Below are 19,615 nucleotides of genomic sequence, written 5' to 3' on the forward strand. Positions count from 1 at the left end.
TTGTTGTAGGAGGGGTACTTTGATTATCACCTGCTGGATATACAGCTTGTGAATTGTTTCCAATGCTGCCTCCCTGTCGGAGGGAGCCGTTGGTAAAGCAGACTTCAGAAACCTGCGAGGAGAAGATGTCTCGACTCTCCAATCTGTACCCCTGGGATAATACTTGTACTATCTAGGGGTCAACCTGCGAGTGATCCCACTGCGCGCTGAGACTCTTGAGACTACCCCCCCACCTTGAGTCCGCTTGCACGGCCCCAGCGTCATGCTGAGGACTTGGCAGACGCGGTGGAGGGCTTCTTTTCCTGGGAAGGGGCTGCCTGCTGCAGTCTACTTCCCTTACCTCTATGTCTGGGCAGATATGACTGGCCTTTTGCCTGCATGCCCTCATGGGAAAGGAAGGATTGAGGCTGAAAAGACGGTGTCTTTTTCAGCTGAGATGTAACTTGGGGTAAAAAGGTTGGATTTCCCAGCTGTTGCCGTGGTCCCCAGGTCCGATGGACCGACCCCAACTAACTCCTTCCCTTTATACGGCAATACTTCCATGTGCCGTATGGGATCTGTATCACCTGACCACTGTCGTGTCCATGACATCTTCTGGGTGATATGGACAACGTACTTATCTTGATGCCAGAGAGCAAATATCCCTCTGTGTATCTCACGTACATATATATAGAATGCATCCTATTAAATGCTCTATATGAATAAAATATTTTCAGTCAGGGAATCCGACCAAGCCAACCCAGCACTGCATCTCCAGGCTGATGGCGATCGCTGGTCGCAGTATAACCACCGTATGTGTGTATATACTTTTTAGGATATCTTTCCAGCTTCCTATCAGCTGGCTCCTTGAGGGCGGCCGTATCTGGAGACGGTAACGCCACTTGATAAGCGTGTGAGCGCCTTATCACCCTAAGGGGTGTTTCCCAACGCGCCCTAATTTCTGGCGGGAAAGGGTATAACGCCAATATTTGCTATCGGGGTAACCCCACGCATCATCATCACACACTTCATTTTATTTTATCTGATTCAGGAAAAACTACAGGTAGTTTTTTCACTCCCACATAATACCCTTTTTTGTGGTACTTGTAGTATCAGAAATATGCAACACCTCCTTCATTGCCCTTAACGTGTGGCCCTAATGAGAAATACGTTTGTTTATTCACCGTCGACACTGGATTCAGTGTCCGTGTCTGTGTCTGTGTCGACCGACTGAGGTAAATGGGCGTTTTTAACGCCCCTGACGGTGTTTCTGAGACGCCTGGACCGGTACTAATAGTTTGTCGGCCGTCTCACGTCGTCAACCGACCTTGCAGCGTGTTGACATTCTCACGTAATTCCCTAAATAAGCCATCCATTCCGGTGTCGACTCCCTAGAGAGTGACATCACCATTACAGGCAATTTCTCCGCCTCCTCACCAACATCGTCCTCATACATGTCGACACACACGTACCGACACACAGCACACACACCGGGAATGCTCTGACAGAGGACAGGACCCACACTAGCCCTTTGGGGAGACAGAGGGAGAGTTTGCCAGCACACACCAAAACGCTATAATTATATAGGGACAACCTTATATAAGTGTTTTCCCTTATAGCATCTTTATATATATCTCAATATCGCCAAAATCAGTGCCCCCCCTCTCTGTTTTAACCCTGTTTCTGTAGTGCAGTGCAGGGGAGAGCCTGGGAGCCTTCTCTCCAGGCTTTCTGTGAGAGAAAATGGCGCTGTGTGCTGAGGAGATAGGCCCCGCCCCTTTTTCGGCGGGCTCGTCTCCCGCTATTTAGTGAATCTTGGCAGGGGTTAAATATCTCCATATAGCCTCTGGGGGCTATATGTGAGGTATTTTTCGCCAAAAAAGGTTTTCATTTGCCTCCCAGGGCGCCCCCCTCCCAGCGCCCTGCACCCTCAGTGACTGCCGTGTGAAGTGTGCTGAGAGGAAAATGGCGCACAGCTGCAGTGCTGTGCGCTACCTTTAGAAGACTGCAGGAGTCTTCAGCCGCCGATTCTGGACCTCTTCTTACTTCAGCATCTGCAAGGGGGCCGGCGGCGCGGCTCCGGTGACCATCCAGGCTGTACCTGTGATCGTCCCTCTGGAGCTGATGTCCAGTAGCCAAGAAGCCAATCCATCCTGCACGCAGGTGAGTTCACTCCTTCTCCCCTAAGTCCCTCGTTGCAGTGATCCTGTTGCCAGCAGGACTCACTGTAAAATAAAAAACCTAAGCTAAACTTTCTCTAAGCAGCTCTTTAGGAGAGCCACCTAGATTGCACCCTTCTCGGCCGGGCACAAAAATCTAACTGGAGTCTGGAGGAGGGTCATAGGGGGAGGAGCCAGTGCACACCACCTGATCGGAAAGCTTTACTTTTTGTGCCCTGTCTCCTGCGGAGCCGCTATTCCCCATGGTCCTTTCAGGAACCCCAGCATCCACAAGGACGATAGAGAAAACATTTTTCTCAGCGCAGCACTAGTCTATATTTATTATTAATATCAATTTGCCATCACCAACATCATAACTTCTGTTAGACCTCCTTCTGCAGCCAATGTAGCAATTTCCTTGTACAGTACAGAGCTCTACATCTATCCATCACACTCATGCAATGCTCATCATATCAAGTATATATATTATAGCTACTATAGAACTGGAATATTGTTGAAATATTTGTATAGTGTTTTGGTGTCACTGCTCTTACCTGTGATTGACTCTTCCCAGTGTCGGCAAATGAGTTCCTCCAGACACCCAACGACTTCTCTCCACACATCATCAAACACACAAGCCACCACAGCCTCCTTCTTGCAGTACTGTGGAGAAATTGGGGGATAGCCCATCTTCAGGCTGTCCAAGGACATAGCCCTAGTCCACTCAAAGAATTCATCATCTCTATGAAGACAAAGGTGTCATTTTGGCAAGTGTAACAAATGCAAAAGTCAAATCACTATTAAATTGTCCGTTCAATATGTACAGAATGCCGTCATTTACTTGGTGAGCAGGCTATAAGTTAATAGATTAATCAAACAAATGTAATTCTTCACACACCTCTGGATGCTGAGAATCTTTTTCTCTGATTCTCAAGTCTTTAATTAGTTGTGAAAGGCAATATTATTCATACTTATTTTTAAGCATAGTGTATACTATTATATTATACTAGCATATGGGAAAACAACGCGATATGAATGGAATACATTTTAACAGCTAGTTAAGAGAAAAAATATATATACAGCAAGCTTCCAGCGGTCAGTGGTTACATGTACTGTACAACACTCAATCACACTAACAACACTACTGCTGGCTTCATTTTAATAGTGATATTATCGGGTTCGGTATGGGATCCCAGCTGTCAGGATGCCGGCGGTCACATGACCGACACCCCGACATTAAGAATGCAGCCTGGTGGTGGGGTAACTATTTTACCCCTCCCCTGTACCCTACCCTAACCCTCTTGGTGTGGCGGCTAGGGCTAATACTCCGGGGCTGTCGGATAGGGTTAAGACTCAGGGGTGTCGGCTACAGCTAACCCCCGTATAGTGCCTAACCCTAAACCCCCCGTCCTGGGCCCTAATCCTAACAGTGACCCAGATACTTACCTTCGTATGTTGGCAGTCAATGTTCCAGCGCCGGGATTCTGAGTGGTGCCGGGATTCCAGCGCTGGTCACATGACCGCCGGGATGCTAAATGCATCCCGTATTACCTAGTGTAGATTATATTGCTAGCATTGGTGTTTAGTAACATAAACCCCTTAAGTGTTCCTTATTAGCAACACTGCTACAAGTGCTAGAAGGATTATAATAGATTGTGACCTTTATTGTATCACTTAGTCTGTGGTCTTAACCATACAATGGTCACAGCAATCCTTTGTGACTGGGAAAGGATGAGCTCAAGCCTCTACCCTGCTTACAGCCACCAGTTTCCTTCATTGTCATTATGGACCTCTCCTACCGGCTGTACTCCACCACCAGACACACAATGACTGGGACTGCCAAATGCGCACTAGCTGTAGGAGAGTAGTCGCTGCTGCTACTACTAGAATTTTTCCTGGGATATGGACCTGCTTATGTCTGAGTGAGGCTGGGTATAGGTGACTGGTGCTCGGGATCCCACTGGTCACCATACCGACGCCGGGATCCTGGGGAGTAGTATGCCGGAGCAGGGGGGGGGGGGGGGTAGTCATGAGCACAACGAAGCCCCTTGTGGGCTCAGCGCGAGCGCTCCTTGGGTGTCGTGTGGAAACAGTCCCTGTTAGTCGGCATGCCAACTGTCGAGACTTAGAGGGGGGCGGGAAGTAGCCATCGGTACTGTGGAGACCACCGGTCACATAACTACATCCCATTGAATGTGTTTGGTATAGCTTCTTCTGCTGCGTCTCTTTGCTGGTAACTGTTGCCGATTCCTTCTGACCACTTCTCATCAGGAGTGCAGGGCAGAAGGCAGAGTGTGAATAGGGATGCAGAGTTCCACACAGACGGTTGGGGAACAAATTACAGCGTTAGGCCTTATTTGTGGTGACATGTTATAGCAGACAATATGAAGTATATTGAAGCAGAAGATTTGTGATACTGGCGATAATCCAGAAGTGAAGATGATACAGACTCATGTGGGCTCTACTGCATGGTTTTTATGCTGTTTTCCCACACTGGGAATCCAGTCCTTTGATCTGATATTGCTGAGCTGGGGTATTATAAAATAGCACTAATATGTGACAGGAATTCATGCACATTAGATAAATACATTCTTCTCTACACTCCGCACAGTGACGTGACTTAACACTTTATGGCGCCACAGCGTTGGGCATTGGGCTTATTATATTTATTATTTTAAGACTTTTGTATATTTAAAAATGTATTCCTTTTCTTTTCTTTATGGTTTTCTAGGCTCACTTAGGCTAGGACACTACTGTCGTACTTTTACGTCCATTCCACTCTACCTCCCTATTCTCTCCCTGCTCATTCTATTTCATTGGACTAAATTATTTACTTGTACATTTTTGTCCAAATCTACTAGTATTGAATCTTTTGTGATGGTATCCATTTCATCATCTTGGCCACATACAGGAAGACTCCAGGTCTGCAACGTCATTCCAGACATCATTCTACACTCTGGTATGTGTGTTCCCACAAGTTGACAGCCAAGAGAATCTTCTTTACTTGTTACATATGTGAACAACCCTGTTATCATAAAGATTGCTCTCATAGTAGACATCACGAGTATCACACTTGTGAGGAAGGTGATTTACTAATGAAGTTGATAATTGGATTTTTACAGGTTTTTAATCAATCAGTTGCAAATACATCTTTTTTTTCAAATATGACGACTCACTTATCCCGGCTGTCAAAAGCCAAGTATTCCTCCATGACACCATCTGACAAGATTACACTGACGCCATCTTTTACTTCATCCTCGTCACCATAGAGGGAAAAGGAGACTGCAGCGCTGGCTTCACTCGCTGCGGAGAGGGGAAATCTTGTACCAAAAATGCCCATCCTGTTAAATACATAATAACTACTGAGTAACGGAAATATATAAACCCAGAGACTCTTGCACTAAGCCAGGCATGTCCAAACTGCGGCCCTCCAGCTGTTGTGAAACTACATATCCCAGCATGCCCTGACACAGTTTTGCTGTCAGAGAATGCTAAAGCTGTGTCAGGGCATGCTGGGATGTGTAGTTTCTCAACAGCTGGAGGGCCGCAGTTTGGACATGCCTGCATTAAGCAAACAATTAAATATGTTGTTACTGGTCCAGAAGCTGTGGTCACATGTGGGGGGAGGTTGCTGGACTGCACACCCTAATTCTAAACATAATAAGAGATGCTACCAGGCTGCCAACACTAAGGGCTCAGCAATCAGAACAATTATAATAAACTCTGCAATTTAACATGGGAGTAAAATTGAGGTTCTTAGCATAAGTTTTGGCATAAAATATGCACCCACCTACCACTCCCAGGTGACCTAGGGTCCCTAATAGTCCTAATGTTCAAGTCCAGAGAAAAGGAGCCCCCAGGCCAGTACAACCCAACGGCCCCAAGGCATCACACTAGTGAGAAGTAGAAAACTGTGGTCACAGGAAAAAGATAATACCCTACTTATAGTTGACCTCATTCACAGTATTTACTGTGAATGTAGTACTGTAAATACTATGTAGATGTATATACAGTCATTTTCTACAATCTAAATGTATAATAATCCATAGCTAATTTAACCAAAATCCCAAAAGGGGGCTATATAAGTGTGTTTCAAAATTATTTGGAGCCATACTCTCTTGTGAAGCAGGATTGTACTGGAGAAAACAGTTATACTGTCTGGAGTTATAACATCAGTATCTGCAAGTTTACATTTGTGGTGCCTGGGACAGGGCATGTCTGTAACTGTTCCCAGACTGCTGGGGGAATTTATATATACATACCTCCCAACATTCTGTGGGCTCAAATAGGGACTCCTGCGCGCGTCTGAAAAGGGGGCGTGGTATCGCGGCACTGCCGCGATCGCGAGTCACGCCCCCGTTTTTCATCACTAAAGGGGGCATGACCAGCACTCTGTGAGCCGCTGGCATGCCCCCTCTCCTTGTCTTCACTGAATAGACGCTGTGCGCACGCGCACAGCGTCTATTCAAGCGATGACAGGAGCCTCCCAACTTCCCCTTCCACACCGCGGGACACTGCGGCCCGCGGGTGGGACAGCGGGACAGTCCCAAAAAAACGGGACTGTTCCGCGAAAATCGGGACAGTTGGGAGGTATGTATATAGTCTGTGGTTTTTGGTGAAAATCCTTATTTAATTGGACATCCAAACATTTGTACCGCTAGAACCCTTTAATGCCAGAATTACCGACATTCTAAATGCTTTGGGTTCTAAATCTTAAAAACTAAATATTTGCAGTTTCATAAGTAGTTTCTGCTTTATTTTTCCTCAGATACTCAAACACTTTAAATGTATATGTTATTCTACATATATATCATTATTCCCAGCATTTTTGCCTCAAAGGGATCAATCATATCTATTGATCAGCCAATACTTCAAACTAAACAACAGTATAAAACCATGAAATATGAAGTGCGCTGTCAATTATACCGCTTTCACACTACACAAATAACCCGGTATCGACCCGGCATATCTCATCTCCCAGCGCCGCCTCCACCTCCGCCCCCCACTGCTATGGCAACCCACCCGGCATATTGCCGGGTCGGGGAAGCCTGCAGCAGCGGCCAATGCCGGATCCCACCCGGGAAGGACCCGTTTCCAATTCCCGGGTGGGATCCGGCATTGGCAGTGTGAAAGGGGTATTAGCAGCTGGTATAAGAGTTGCCAGGCCCTTAGGTTATTAAACCAGAATATAAATAATAACAATGTGTATACCAGTGCTCGCTGTATTAAATTTATATACAAAATTGGACAGTTTTGAAAATGATAAAACAAACTATTAATACAATAAGAAATAAATGAAAAATTAGCTAATTCATATATATATATATATATACACAGCCACATTCATATAAAATCAATAATTGATGCAGAAGTGTGTATTGTCAGAATTCATGTGGCATATATCCGAGGCGTCATGCGCTGGAGGAGACGTAAGGCTAACCAAAATCTGGAAAACAACTACGGCTCCAATAGGATATGAGGCTATCAGGAATAGCAAATGGGAAGAGGTAATAGGATTAATGTTTTTATTTTTATTTTATATATTCTCACATTATGCGTTTCGATGTTGTGTAGCTGTTCTCTCAAAGCTCCTGTGCACCCATTGTCACACATGGCAGTCAACATACCTGCTAGCACCCAGCATTTTCAACCTTCTGTTACACCCAACTAATGCACCCTTTTTCTCTTTGGTCTCCCCCTCACCCACCTCTATATGCATGTAATTGTGATTCTGCTTAGAATTAGGAATTGGTTAAACCTACTGTAAGTTTAAACTGTTTGCATCATTGCTCTGCATGCATTTGTGGGACTTTACGGTGCCTTATAAAAAATAGGAATTTAATACCTACCGGTAATTCTTTTTCTCGTAGTCCGTAGGGGAATACTGGGATGTCCTTAGTACCATGGGGTATATATGGGTCCTTTGGAGCCTTGGCACATTAAACTCTTCAGAGTGTGTGCTGGCTTCTCCCCTCTATGCCCCTCCTAGCAGACTCAGTCTAGGAAACTGTGCCCGAGGAGACGGACATACTTTGAGAGAAAGAAAATAGCAGAGTAAAGTGGTGAGGCTCCGAACCAGCACACAACAAAACAAGAGGATAACAATGCTAACCACAACTTGAAAAATAGGGACAGCAACAGCTGACCCAAACAACAAAGCTACAAGAACTTGCAGTAAAACCGAATCACAGAGGCAGGCGCCCAGTATCCTCTACGGACTACGAGAAAGGAATTACTGGTAGGTATTAAATTCCTATTTTCTCTAACGTCCTAGAGGATACTGGGATGTCCTTAGTACCATGGGAAGTCCCAAAGCTCCCAAACTGGGTGGGAGAGTGCGGAGACTCCTGCAAAACTGAGAGACCAACTGAAGGACCTCAGCAGCCAAGGTATCGAACTTGTAAAACTTAACAAACGTATTCGAACCTGACCAATAGCAGCTCGGCCTAGCTGTGAAACAGAAACTCCAAGGCAAGCCACCCAGGAAGAACCCACCGACCTAGTGGAGTGGTCTTGAAGTGACTTAGGACTCTGTAAGGCTGTAGAGGAATAAGCCTGTTGGATAGCAAGCCTGATCGACTGCTTTGAACGTGCAATCGACTGCTTCGAAGCAAAGCAACCAATCTTGTTGGCCTCACACAAGAACAGAAAGTCCGACTGTCTCGGCGAGCAGCAGTCCTTTCGACATACATCATCAAAACCCATACGACATCCAAGGACTTAGGAGTAGCGGACGTGACAATAATAACCGGAACCACTATTGGCTGGTTGATATGAAACGCTGATACCACCTTAGGCAGAAACTGCTGACGAGTCCTGAGCTCCGCTTTGTCCTCATGAAATACAAGGTAGGGGCCCCTTACAAGAAAAGGCCCCTAGCTCCGAAACAAGTTATGCCGAAGCCAAGACCAACAGTGTGACAGTCTTACAAGTAAGATACTTTACTTCAACCGCGTGTAATGGTTCAAACCAGTCAGACTGGAGGAAAGTTAGAACCAAATTGAGAACCCAAGGTGCCGTGGGAGGCATACAGGGTGGTTGTATATGAAAGACACCAATCAAGAATGTCCGGATGTCTGGGAGAGCAGTCAATTGTCTCTGAAGGAAAACAGACAAGGCTGAAATCTGAACTTTTATGGAGCCGAAACGTAGGCCCATATCCACTCCTGACTGAAGGAAGTACAAGAAACGTCACAGCTCAAATTCCACAGTGCAATATTGTCGAATTACACACCAAGAAACATATCCCATCCAAATATGATGGTAATGTATAGACGTGACCACCTCCCGGCTTGGATCATAGTTGACATAACCTTGCCCGGAATTCCTTTCCCTGGCTAAAAACTCCCCTTCAACTTCCATGCCGTAAACCGTAGCCGTAAGTCAGGATAGACGAACAACCCCTATTGGATAAGATCTTCCCGTAGGGACAGAGGCCAAGGATCTTCGATTGACAAGGCCAGGAGGTCTGCATACCAGGCTCTGCGTGGTCAGTCTGGGCAATTAGGATTGCCAGAATTCTGTCCCTTTGTATTCTTTAGAGAACTCTGGGAATTAGAGGATTTGGAGGGAACAACTACACCAACTTGTAAATCCACGGCGCCATCAGAGCGTCTACTGCTGCGGCCAGTGGATCCCTTGTCCTGGAGCAATAGCGCAGGAGCTTCTTGTTGAGTCGAGAAGCCATCATGTCGAACTGCCGACAACCACACTGACATGTTATCAGATGAAACACTTGCAGGCGGTGGCCCCAGTCCCCTAGGCACAGATCGTGTCTGCTGAGGAAGTCTGCTTCCCAGATGTCTACTCCCGGGATGAAGATGGCCGATATGGCTTTGGCATTCTGCTCTGCCCAGAGGAGTATCTTGGACACCTCTCTCATTTCCGCCCTGCTTTTAATTCTCCTCCTTGACGGTTTAAGTACGCCACTGTCGGTGCGTAGTCCGACTGTACCTGTATGCCGGATCCTGAAGCAGGTAAGAGGCCAGCAGAAGGGCATAGTAGATCGCCTTGAGTTCCGGGACATTTATTGGAAGGGTGTCATCTTGATTTGACCACCTTTCCAGGAACGGAGCCCCCTGGATTACTGCTCCCAACCTCCGAGGTTTGCATCCATGAAGTGTAGAATCCAAATCAAAAAACCCAAAGGTTCGAGCCTCCACCAGGTGAGAAGTCTGTAAACCCCACAGCAGGGATATTCTGGCTTTTGGCGAGAGGCGAATCGTCTGATGCATGTGCAGATGAGACCCTGATCATACGTCCAACAGAACTAGCTGGAAAGGTCAGGCATGGACTCTTCCGTACTGAATTGCCATCATCTTTCCCAGAAGGCGTAGGCAAAGATGTACTGAGATCCTGATTGGCGTCAGGATGGAATGAACCATTGTCTGAATTGTCTTTGCTGTTTCCAGAGACACTTTACTGAGACACTGTGTCCAGTAGCATTCCCAGGAACTGAAACCTCTGTGTCGGTTCCAGGTGGAATTTCTACCGAATTAGAACCAGCCCTGAGACATGAGTAGTCAAGGCGTGAGGCTGATGCTTACCATCAACTGTTCTCCGAACATAGCCATTAGCAGGAGATTGTCCAGGTATGGTACGAAGTTCACTCCCAGATTGCGGCATAGTAGCATCATCTAAGCCATCACCTTTGTGAACACAGTCAATGTCATTGAGAGACCGAGTGATAGGGCCTGGAATTGGTAGTGACTGTCCTGCACTACAAACCGTAGATAAGCCCGATGAGGCGGCCAGAGAGGGATGTGAAGTACGTATTCCTAACGTCCAGAGACACTATATGCAAAAAGGAAATAAGAGCGGCTAAAGTAGAAACTGAAAAACTAGTAGCAAAGGAAAGCAAAGCGAATCCCAAAAAATTCTTTAAATACATTAATAGCAAGAGATTAAGGAAGGAGAGTATAGGCCCTTTAAAAGACAAGTTGGGAGTCTTAAGCAAAAATGATAATGACATAGCGGACACACTAAATGAGTTTTTTCAACAGTATTTACTAGAGAGGACCCAATTCAGGGACTAACACATAATCTCAATAATGAGAATATCCAACTGATAGGTACTTATTTATGCGAGGAAGTAGTCTGTGACCGATTAAAACATTTAAAGATTAATAAGTCACCAGGTCCCGATGGTATTCCCCCAAGGGTTCTAATGGAGCTTCACTCTGAACTTGCAAAACCGCTATTTTTGATCTTTAAGGATTCAGTAATATCAGGTATGGTTCCCAAAGACTGGCGTATAGCGGAAGTAGTGCCTATATTCAAAAAGGGAAGTAAAGCTGAACCAGGTAATTATAGACCAGTTAGTCTTACATCTATAGTGGGGAAAGTATTGGAAGGTATTCTAAGAGATAGTATTCAGAAGTTCCTTGAAGTCAATAAGGTCATTAAAAGGAATCAACATGGGTTTATGAAGGACAGATCCTGTCAAACCAATTTACTTGGCTTTTATGAAACAGTAAGCGCAAACCTAGATCAGGGTAAAGAGGTGGATGTAATCTTTTTAGATTTTGCCAAAGCATTCGACACTGTACCACACATGAGACTTATCTACAAGCTACAAGAATCAGGGCTAGGAAGCACAATATGCACTTGGGTCAAAAACTGGTTAGATAATAGGGAGCAGCGCGTTGTGGTTAATGGATCTTTTTCAACTTGGCTGAAGTGCTAAGTGGTGTGCCGCAAGGCTCAGTATTAGGACCGCTATTGTTCAATATTTTCATTAACGACCTAACAGAAGGTCTAGAGAGCATGGTGTCAATTTTTGCAGATGATACCAAATTGTGTAAAGTTATAAATGCGGGGGGGGGGGGGGGGGATGCTGAGTCGCTTCAGAGCGACTTCGTTAAGTTAGAAGCTTGGGCAGCGAAATGGAGAATGCGCTTCAATACAGACAAGTGTAAGGTAATGCACTGTGGTAACAAGAACAAAAGTAACACCTACCTACTAAATGGGGTAAAATTAGGGGATTCTGTACTGGAAAAGGACTTAGGTGTCCTCATAGCAAACTAAGCAGTAGTACCCAAAGTAGGACTGCAGCAAAGAAGGCTAATAAGATATTAGCATGCATAAAACGGGGAATTGATGCTAGGGACAAGAGTATTATACTCCCGTTATATAAATCACTTGTGAGGCCACACCTTGAATACTGTGTACAATTCTGGGCACCTTACTACAAAAAGGATATCCTGGAGCTAGAAAAGGTTCAAAGGCGGGCGACCAAACTAATTAAGGGTATGGAGACGCTGGAATACGAGGAAAGGCTTGCAAGACTAGGCATGTTTACACTGGAAAAGAGGAGATTAAGAGGGGACATGATCAAAATTGACAAATATATAAGGGGACATTATACAGATCTTGCGCAGGACCTGTTTTTGGTTAGATCAACACAGAGAACTCGTGGACACTCGCTCAGGTTAGAGGAGAGGAGATTTCGCACAATACGGCGTAAAGGCTTTTTTACGGAAAGGACGATACGTGTTTGGAATTCCCTGCCTGAGGGAGTTGTAATGGCAGACTCAGTCAACACCTTTAAGAATGGGTTAAATAAATTCCTAATGGATAAGGATATCCAGGGTTACGGGGCATAGTCACGCACTATGGTTATTATAAAAAAGAGGGGTAAAACGTAAAGGCAGTCATCAACTTCAGTCAAAATTTTCTACAAAATAATCGTGCATAGGAGACCACAAATAGGTTGAACTCGATGGACAATTGTCTTTTTTCAACCTTAGATACTATGTTACTAGGAATTCCCCTTTTTTAGACCCGAGACCACCACTCTCAGAGACCCCAACTTGAAGTTGAACACTCGTAAGATTGGGTTCAGTGATTGGAGGTATAAGATTGGTCTTACCGAACGTCTGGGTACGACACCACAACAGGCTGGAATAATAACCCCTACTTTGGGGTCGAGACAGGACTGGAACAATGACCGGAGTCCGTAACAGTTTTTGAATAGCTTCCTGTAAGGTTACTCAAGTTTCTAGTGCAACTGGCAAGCCTGACTAGAAGAATCTGAGAGGTGGGAGATATTGGAACACTGACCTGTAGCCCCAGGATATCATTATTGACCCAGGAGTCCTGGCAGGAAACCTGCCAAGACGTGGCAGAAATATTTTAGGCAAGCTCCCACCAGCAGGTCCCCCCCAGCCATTGCGGCTAGCTGTCATGTGGAGGCTGCGTTGCAGCTCAGCTCCTATAAACGAGCGGCTGCTGGTTTGCAAGGTTTTCCTCTTTTTCCCCAGCAGCATCCCCCCCATCAGCGTCTGCTGTCCACTGACGTAGCCATAAACCACTGCGTGCTGACCCTGCCCTAGTTGTAGAGTGTGCACAAATTATGTGTGTGTCTCTTGGGAATAGAACCTAGGGTCCAGTGTGTGTACTTTATGTATATGCTGCAGGAGGGTGACCATTTTGTCCTGATACACAGTGATAAAACCTGTGAGTAGAGGACCTGACCATGTAGTGATGGCTCCAGTAACCCAACCACATGCTAAAATGTGGGCCCCTGAGCAACTCCAACTGCCGTATAAGCGATTTGAGAGTACACTCAATTTATTTGGTCGGCAGAGTATTTTAGGGCGATCGCACCAGGTACAGATAGTACCATCTTCTGTGACAGCCTGGACACAGAAGTACTCTCCGCATCTACATCACCTCCCCTCCTACCAGATCTGGCCTCTCCCCTGAGTCATATTGGAGGCGTTCTTGTGGAATAAGAAGGGAAGTTGAGACGCTGGGCCGTGGTCTGATAAATTATCATAAAATCAGCCATAGAATTCTTAAGTCCTGCGTCACTTGCTTGGGCGCAGCCAGCTCAGTTTGGAAGCATTAATGGAGTCCAGCCACGCTTGTTCCCCTGTACTGCCCCCCTCCCCCTGAGAAGGGACACTGCACTATGTACACACTAGTGATCCCCCTGTTGCCACATTTTCCATCTGTTTGGAATGTGGAATTTTGTGTCAGGATTACCCACGGATGTGTAAAAAGCAGGCGAGTCCATGCGTTTGCAGGGAGTGTTACTGACGTCAGTTCCGGTTCGGGACAGGCTGATGTGATCGCAGCAGCTGAGTAAGTCCTGGGCTGTTTGTACAGCTGGAATGTGGCAGTATATTTTGGCTTTATTGGAAAAACATTCTCTTGCTGTATTTTTCTCCATATCAGGGATATTGAAGATCTCTTTGATAAAGAATAACAGATCTTCCACACTCTGAGACAGAGTACCATCACCCATATGTTCCCTCCACCAAGATGAAAATAGGATTTTAATACCTACCGGTAAATCCTTTTCTCTTAGTCCGTAGAGGATGCTGGGGACACTTCATAGACCATGGGGTATAGACAGGATCTGCAGGAGACATGGGCACTCTAAGACTTTTACTGGGTGTGAACTGGCTCCTCCCTCTATGCCCCTCCTCCAGACCTCAGTTATAGGAACTGTGCCCAGGGAGACAGACATTTCCAGGAAAAGGACATGGCATTTGTAAGTAAACCCAGTCAACAGCATGAACAAAAAACCAGCAACAGGCTGATTATAACCAAACACAACCAATGTGTAAAACAACCAAAACCTACAACCACTACTGCAGATAGAGTCCGCACAAGGACGGGCGCCCAGCATCCTCTACGGACTAAGAGAAAAGGATTTACCGGTAGGTATTAAAATCCTATTTTCTCATACGTCCTAGAGGATGCTGGGGACACTTCATAGACCATGGGGTTTATACCAAAGCTTCAGATCGGGCGGGAGAGTGCGGATGACTCTGCAGCACCGAATGACCAAACAAGAGGTCCTCATCAGCCAGGGTATCAAACTTGTAGAACTTCGCAAAAGTGTTTGAACCCGACCAAGTAGCCGCTCGGCAAAGCTGTAACGCCGAAACCGCACGGGCAGCAGCCCAAGATGAGCCCACCTTCCTGGTAGAATGGGCATTAACCGATTTCGGTAACGGCAATCCAGCCGTAGAATGAGCCTGTTGAATCGTGTTACAGATCCAACGCGCAATAGTCTGCTTGGAAGCCGGTGTCCCAATCTTATTGAGAGCATATAAGACAAACAGAGCCTCCGTTTTCCTAATCTGAGCCATTCTGGCCATATAGATTTTCAAAGCCCTGACCACATCCAGAGACTTTGAGTCCACGAGGGCGCCAATAGCCACTGGCACCACAATAGGTTGGTTCATGTAAAAAGCTGAAACCACCTTTGGCAGAAACAGCTGCCGAGTCCTCAACTCTGCTCTATCTTCATGGAAGATCAAATAGGGGCTCTTGTGAGACAAGGCCGCCAACTCAGATACTCGCCTTGCTGACGCCAAGGCCAACAAAATGACCACTTTCCAAGTGAGGAATTTTAATTCAACCTTCTGTAAAGGTTCAAACCAAGGAGATTGCTGGAATCGTAACACCACGTTGAGATCCCACGGTGCCAACGGGGGCACAAAAGGAGGCTGGATATGCAGCACCCCCTTCACGAAAGTCTGAACCTCAGGGAGGGAAGCCAATTCCTTTTGAAAAAATATTGATAAGGCCGAAATTTGTACCTTAATGGAGCCTAGCTTAAGGCCCGCATCTACACCAGCTTGTAGGAAATGGAGAAAACGCCCCAGCTGAAATTCCTCCGTAGGGGCCTTCTTGGATTCACACCAAGACACATATTTTCTCCAAATACGGTGGTAATGCTTCACCGTTACTTCTTTTCTAGCCTGAAGTAGAGTGGGGATAACTTCACTGGGGATCCCCTTTCGGGCTAGAATACGGCGTTCAACCGCCATGCCGTCAAACGCAGCCGCGGTAAGTCCTGGAACACGCACGGACCTTGCTGTAACAGGTCCTCTCGCAGAGGAAGAGGCCACGGATCTCCTATGATCAACTCCTGAAGATCCGGATACCAGGCTCTCTACGGCCAGTCTGGGACAATGAGTATCGCCGGAACACTTGTTCTTCTTACGATCCTTATCACCTTCGGTATGAGTGGAAGCGGCGGGAACACGTAGACCGACGGAAACACCCACGGTGTCACCAGGGCGTCCACCGCTATTGCTTGAGGGTCCCTTGACCTGGAACAATACCTCCGAAGTTTCTTGTTGAGGCGAGACGCCATCATGTCTACATGAGGAATTCCCCAGTGACTTGTCACTTCTGCAAAGACCTCTTGATGAAGACCCCACTCCCCTGGATGGAGATCGTGTCTGCTGAGGAAATCTGCTTCCCAGTTGTCCACTCCTGGGATAAAGACCGCCGCCAGAGCGCTTACATGTCTTTCCGCCCAGCGGAGAACTTTTGTGGCCTCTGCCATTGCCGCTCTGCTCTTTGTTCCGCCCTGACAGTTTATGTACGCCACTGCTGTTATGTTGTCCGACTGAATCAAGACGGGCAGATCTTGAAGAAGATTTTCTGCTTGTCGAAGGCCGTTGTAAATGGCTCTCAACTCCAGAATGTTTATGTGCAGACAAGCCTCCTGACTTGACCATTTTCCCTGGAAATTTTCCCCTTGTGTGACTGCTCCCCATCCCCGGAGACTTGCATCCGTGGTTACCAGGACCCAATCCTGGATCCCGAACCTGCGTCCCTCTAGAAGGTGAGGACTGTGCAGCCACCACAGGAGAGAGATTCTGGTCCTGGAAGATAGGACTATTTTCCGGTGCATGAGCAGGTGAGACCCGGACCACTTGTCCAGCAGGTCCCACTGAAACACCCTGGCATGAAACCTGCCAAACGGAACGGCCTCATAGGCCGCCACCATCTTTCCCAGCAACCGAGTGCACTGATGAATCGACACTCTCGCCGGTTTCAGAATCCCTTTTACCATGTTCTGGATTTCCAGAGTTTTCTCCACCGGCAGAAAAACTCTCTGTAACTCCGTGTCCAGAATCATGCCAAGGAACGACAGCCACGTTGTCGGAACCAACTGTGATTTTTGCAAATTTAGGAGCCAACCATGTTGCTGTAGAATCTTCAGGGAGAGCGCGATGTGTTCTAATAATTTCTCCCTTGATCTCACCTTTATCAGGAGATCGTCCAAGTACGGGATAATTGTGACTCCTCACTTGCGCAAGAGGACCATCATTTCCGCCATCACTTTTGTGAAGATCCTTGGAGCTGTGGAAAGCCCAAACGGCAACGTCTGAAATTGGTAATGACAATCCTGAACCGCAAACCTCAGGTACGCCTGATGCGGAGGGTAAATGGGGACGTGTAAGTACGCGTCCTTTATGTCTACTGATACCATAAAATCTCCTCCCTCGAGACTGGAGATAACTGCCCAAAGAAATTCCATTTTGAATTTGAATCTCTTCAGATAGAAATTGAGAGACTTTAAGTTCAGAATCGGTCTGACCGAGCCATCCGGCTTCGGTACCATGAACAGGCTTGAATAAAAGCCTTTTCCTTGTTGTGACAGTGGTACTGTGACAATGACCTGATGTAGACACAGCTTTTGTATGGCCGCGCATACCACTTCCCTTTCCGGGAGAGAAGCTGGCAAGGCTGACTTGAAAAAAAATTTAAGGGGGCACGTGACCTTGGGTTACAATGTCTAAAACCCAAGGATCTAGGCCCGAGCGAACCCAGACCTGACTGAAGAGCTTGAGACGTGCCCCCACTGGAGCGGACTCCTGTAGAGGAGCCCCAGCGTCATGCGGAGGGTTTTGCAGCAGCCGTGGAGGGCTTCTGCTCCTGGGAACCTGCCACCGCAGGGGAGATCTTTTTCCCCTTCCCCTACCTCTAGTAGTGAGGAAGGAGCCCCCTCGCCCTCTTTTGTACTTATTGGGCTGAAAGGATTGCATCTGATAGTGAGGCATTTTCTTCTGCTGTGCAGGGACATAGGGTAGAAATGATGACTTACCGGCAGTAGCCGTGGATACCAGGTCCGCGAGGCCGTCACCAAACAAGACACCACCTTTATACGGCAGAGTCTCCATATTTTTCTTTGAATCAGCATTCCATTGTTGAATCCACAATGCCCTCCTAGCCGAGACTGACATGGCATTGGCCTTTGATCCCAAAATGCCAATATCCCTTGCAGCGTCTTTCAGATACCCTGCAGCGTCGCTTATGTAACTTAAAGTTACGAGAATGCTATCCCTGTCCCTGTTCAGAGGATAAATTATCCGCCCATTTTTCAATAGCGCTACTCACCCATGCCGATGCCACGGTAGGTCTGAGCAGCGTACCTGTAGCGACATAGATCGATTTCAATGTGCTTTCCTGTCGACAATCCGCAGGATCCTTCAGGGCTGCCGTGTCCAGACGCGGAAGAGCCACCTTTTTGGACAGTCGGGATAAGGCCTTGTCCACAGAGGGGGTTGATTCCCACACTTTCCGGTCCCCCGAGGGAAAAGGATGTGTCAGCAGAATTCTCTTGGGAATCAAAAACTTTTTGTCAGGATTTTCCCAAGCCTTTTCACAAAGAGTATTCAGTTCATGAGAGGGAGGGAACGTTACCTCAGGTTTCTTTCCCTTATACATGCAGACCCTCGTATCAGGAACCTCAGGGTCCTCCGTGATATCCAACACGTCCTTTATCGCCACAATCATATACTGAATATTTTTAGCCAGCTTAGGATTCAATCTGGTATCATTATAGTCGACACAGGAATCAGAATCCGTGTCGGTATCTGTGTCCACCAATTGGGCAAATGAACGTTTCTGTGACCCCGAAGGGGTTTGTGACAATGCATCCTCCATGGACCTTCTCCATTCTCGGTGCTGTGATTCAGATTTATCAAATCTCTTATTTAACAAAGCCACATTAGCATTCAAAACACTCAACAAATTCATCCGATCAGGAGTCGGCGGTGCCGACGGGGTCACACCCACAGCCTGTACTGTCTCCACACCTACTTCCTCCTGGGAAGAGCATTCAGCCTCAGACATGCCGACACCCGTGCACCAACACCACCAAACACACTGGGCTATAGGGAACAGACCCACACTAAGCCTGTCAGGGAGACACAAAGGGAGTTTGTCAGCACACACCCCAGCGCCAACTATGGGGGTCATTCCGAGTTGTTCGCTCGCTAACAGATTTTAGCAGAATTGCACACGCTAGGCCGCCGCCCTCTGGGAGTGTATCTTAGCATAGCAGAATTGCGAAAGAAAGATTAGCAGAATTGCGAATAGAAAATTCTTAGCAGTTCTGAGTAGCTCGAGACTTACTCCTACACTGCGATCAGCTCAGCCCGTTTCGTTCCTGGTTTGACGTCACAAACACGCCCTGCGTTCGGCCAGCCACTCCCCCGTTTCTCCAGACACTCCTGCGTTTTATCCTGGCACGCCTGTGTTTTTCCGCACACTCCCAGAAAACGGTCAGTTTCCGCCCATAAACACCCACTTCCTGTCAATCACACTCCGAACACTTCAACGATGAAAATTCTTTGTTCGGACGTGAGTAAATCTACTAAGTTTTGAGCTAAAATACTTAGCGCATGCGCCCTGCGTACCATGCGCATTTTCACCTTAAT

General features: G+C 46.8%; 1 protein-coding gene across 5 annotated transcripts in view; it reads right to left on the reverse strand.

The window, feature by feature from the left end:
* FAM149B1 (family with sequence similarity 149 member B1) overlaps positions 1-19,615 on the reverse strand; it is a 145,526-nt gene that overhangs the window by 69,161 nt on the left and 56,750 nt on the right. For all 5 annotated transcript variants that reach the window (XR_010243970.1, XR_010243969.1, XM_063961474.1 and 2 more), the window contains exons 7-8: positions 5,315-5,479; positions 2,693-2,880 (exon numbers count right to left, since the gene is read on the reverse strand). Coding sequence is in view for 3 of the 5 variants with exons in the window: in XM_063961474.1 (XP_063817544.1) it covers positions 2,693-2,880; positions 5,315-5,479 (353 nt within the window). In the remaining 2 variants the exon portion in view is untranslated. The remainder of the gene's footprint in view (positions 1-2,692; positions 2,881-5,314; positions 5,480-19,615) is intronic.

Source organism: Pseudophryne corroboree, chromosome 3 (assembly GCF_028390025.1).
Source record: "Pseudophryne corroboree isolate aPseCor3 chromosome 3, aPseCor3.hap2, whole genome shotgun sequence".
Lineage (NCBI taxonomy): Eukaryota > Metazoa > Chordata > Amphibia > Anura > Myobatrachidae > Pseudophryne > Pseudophryne corroboree.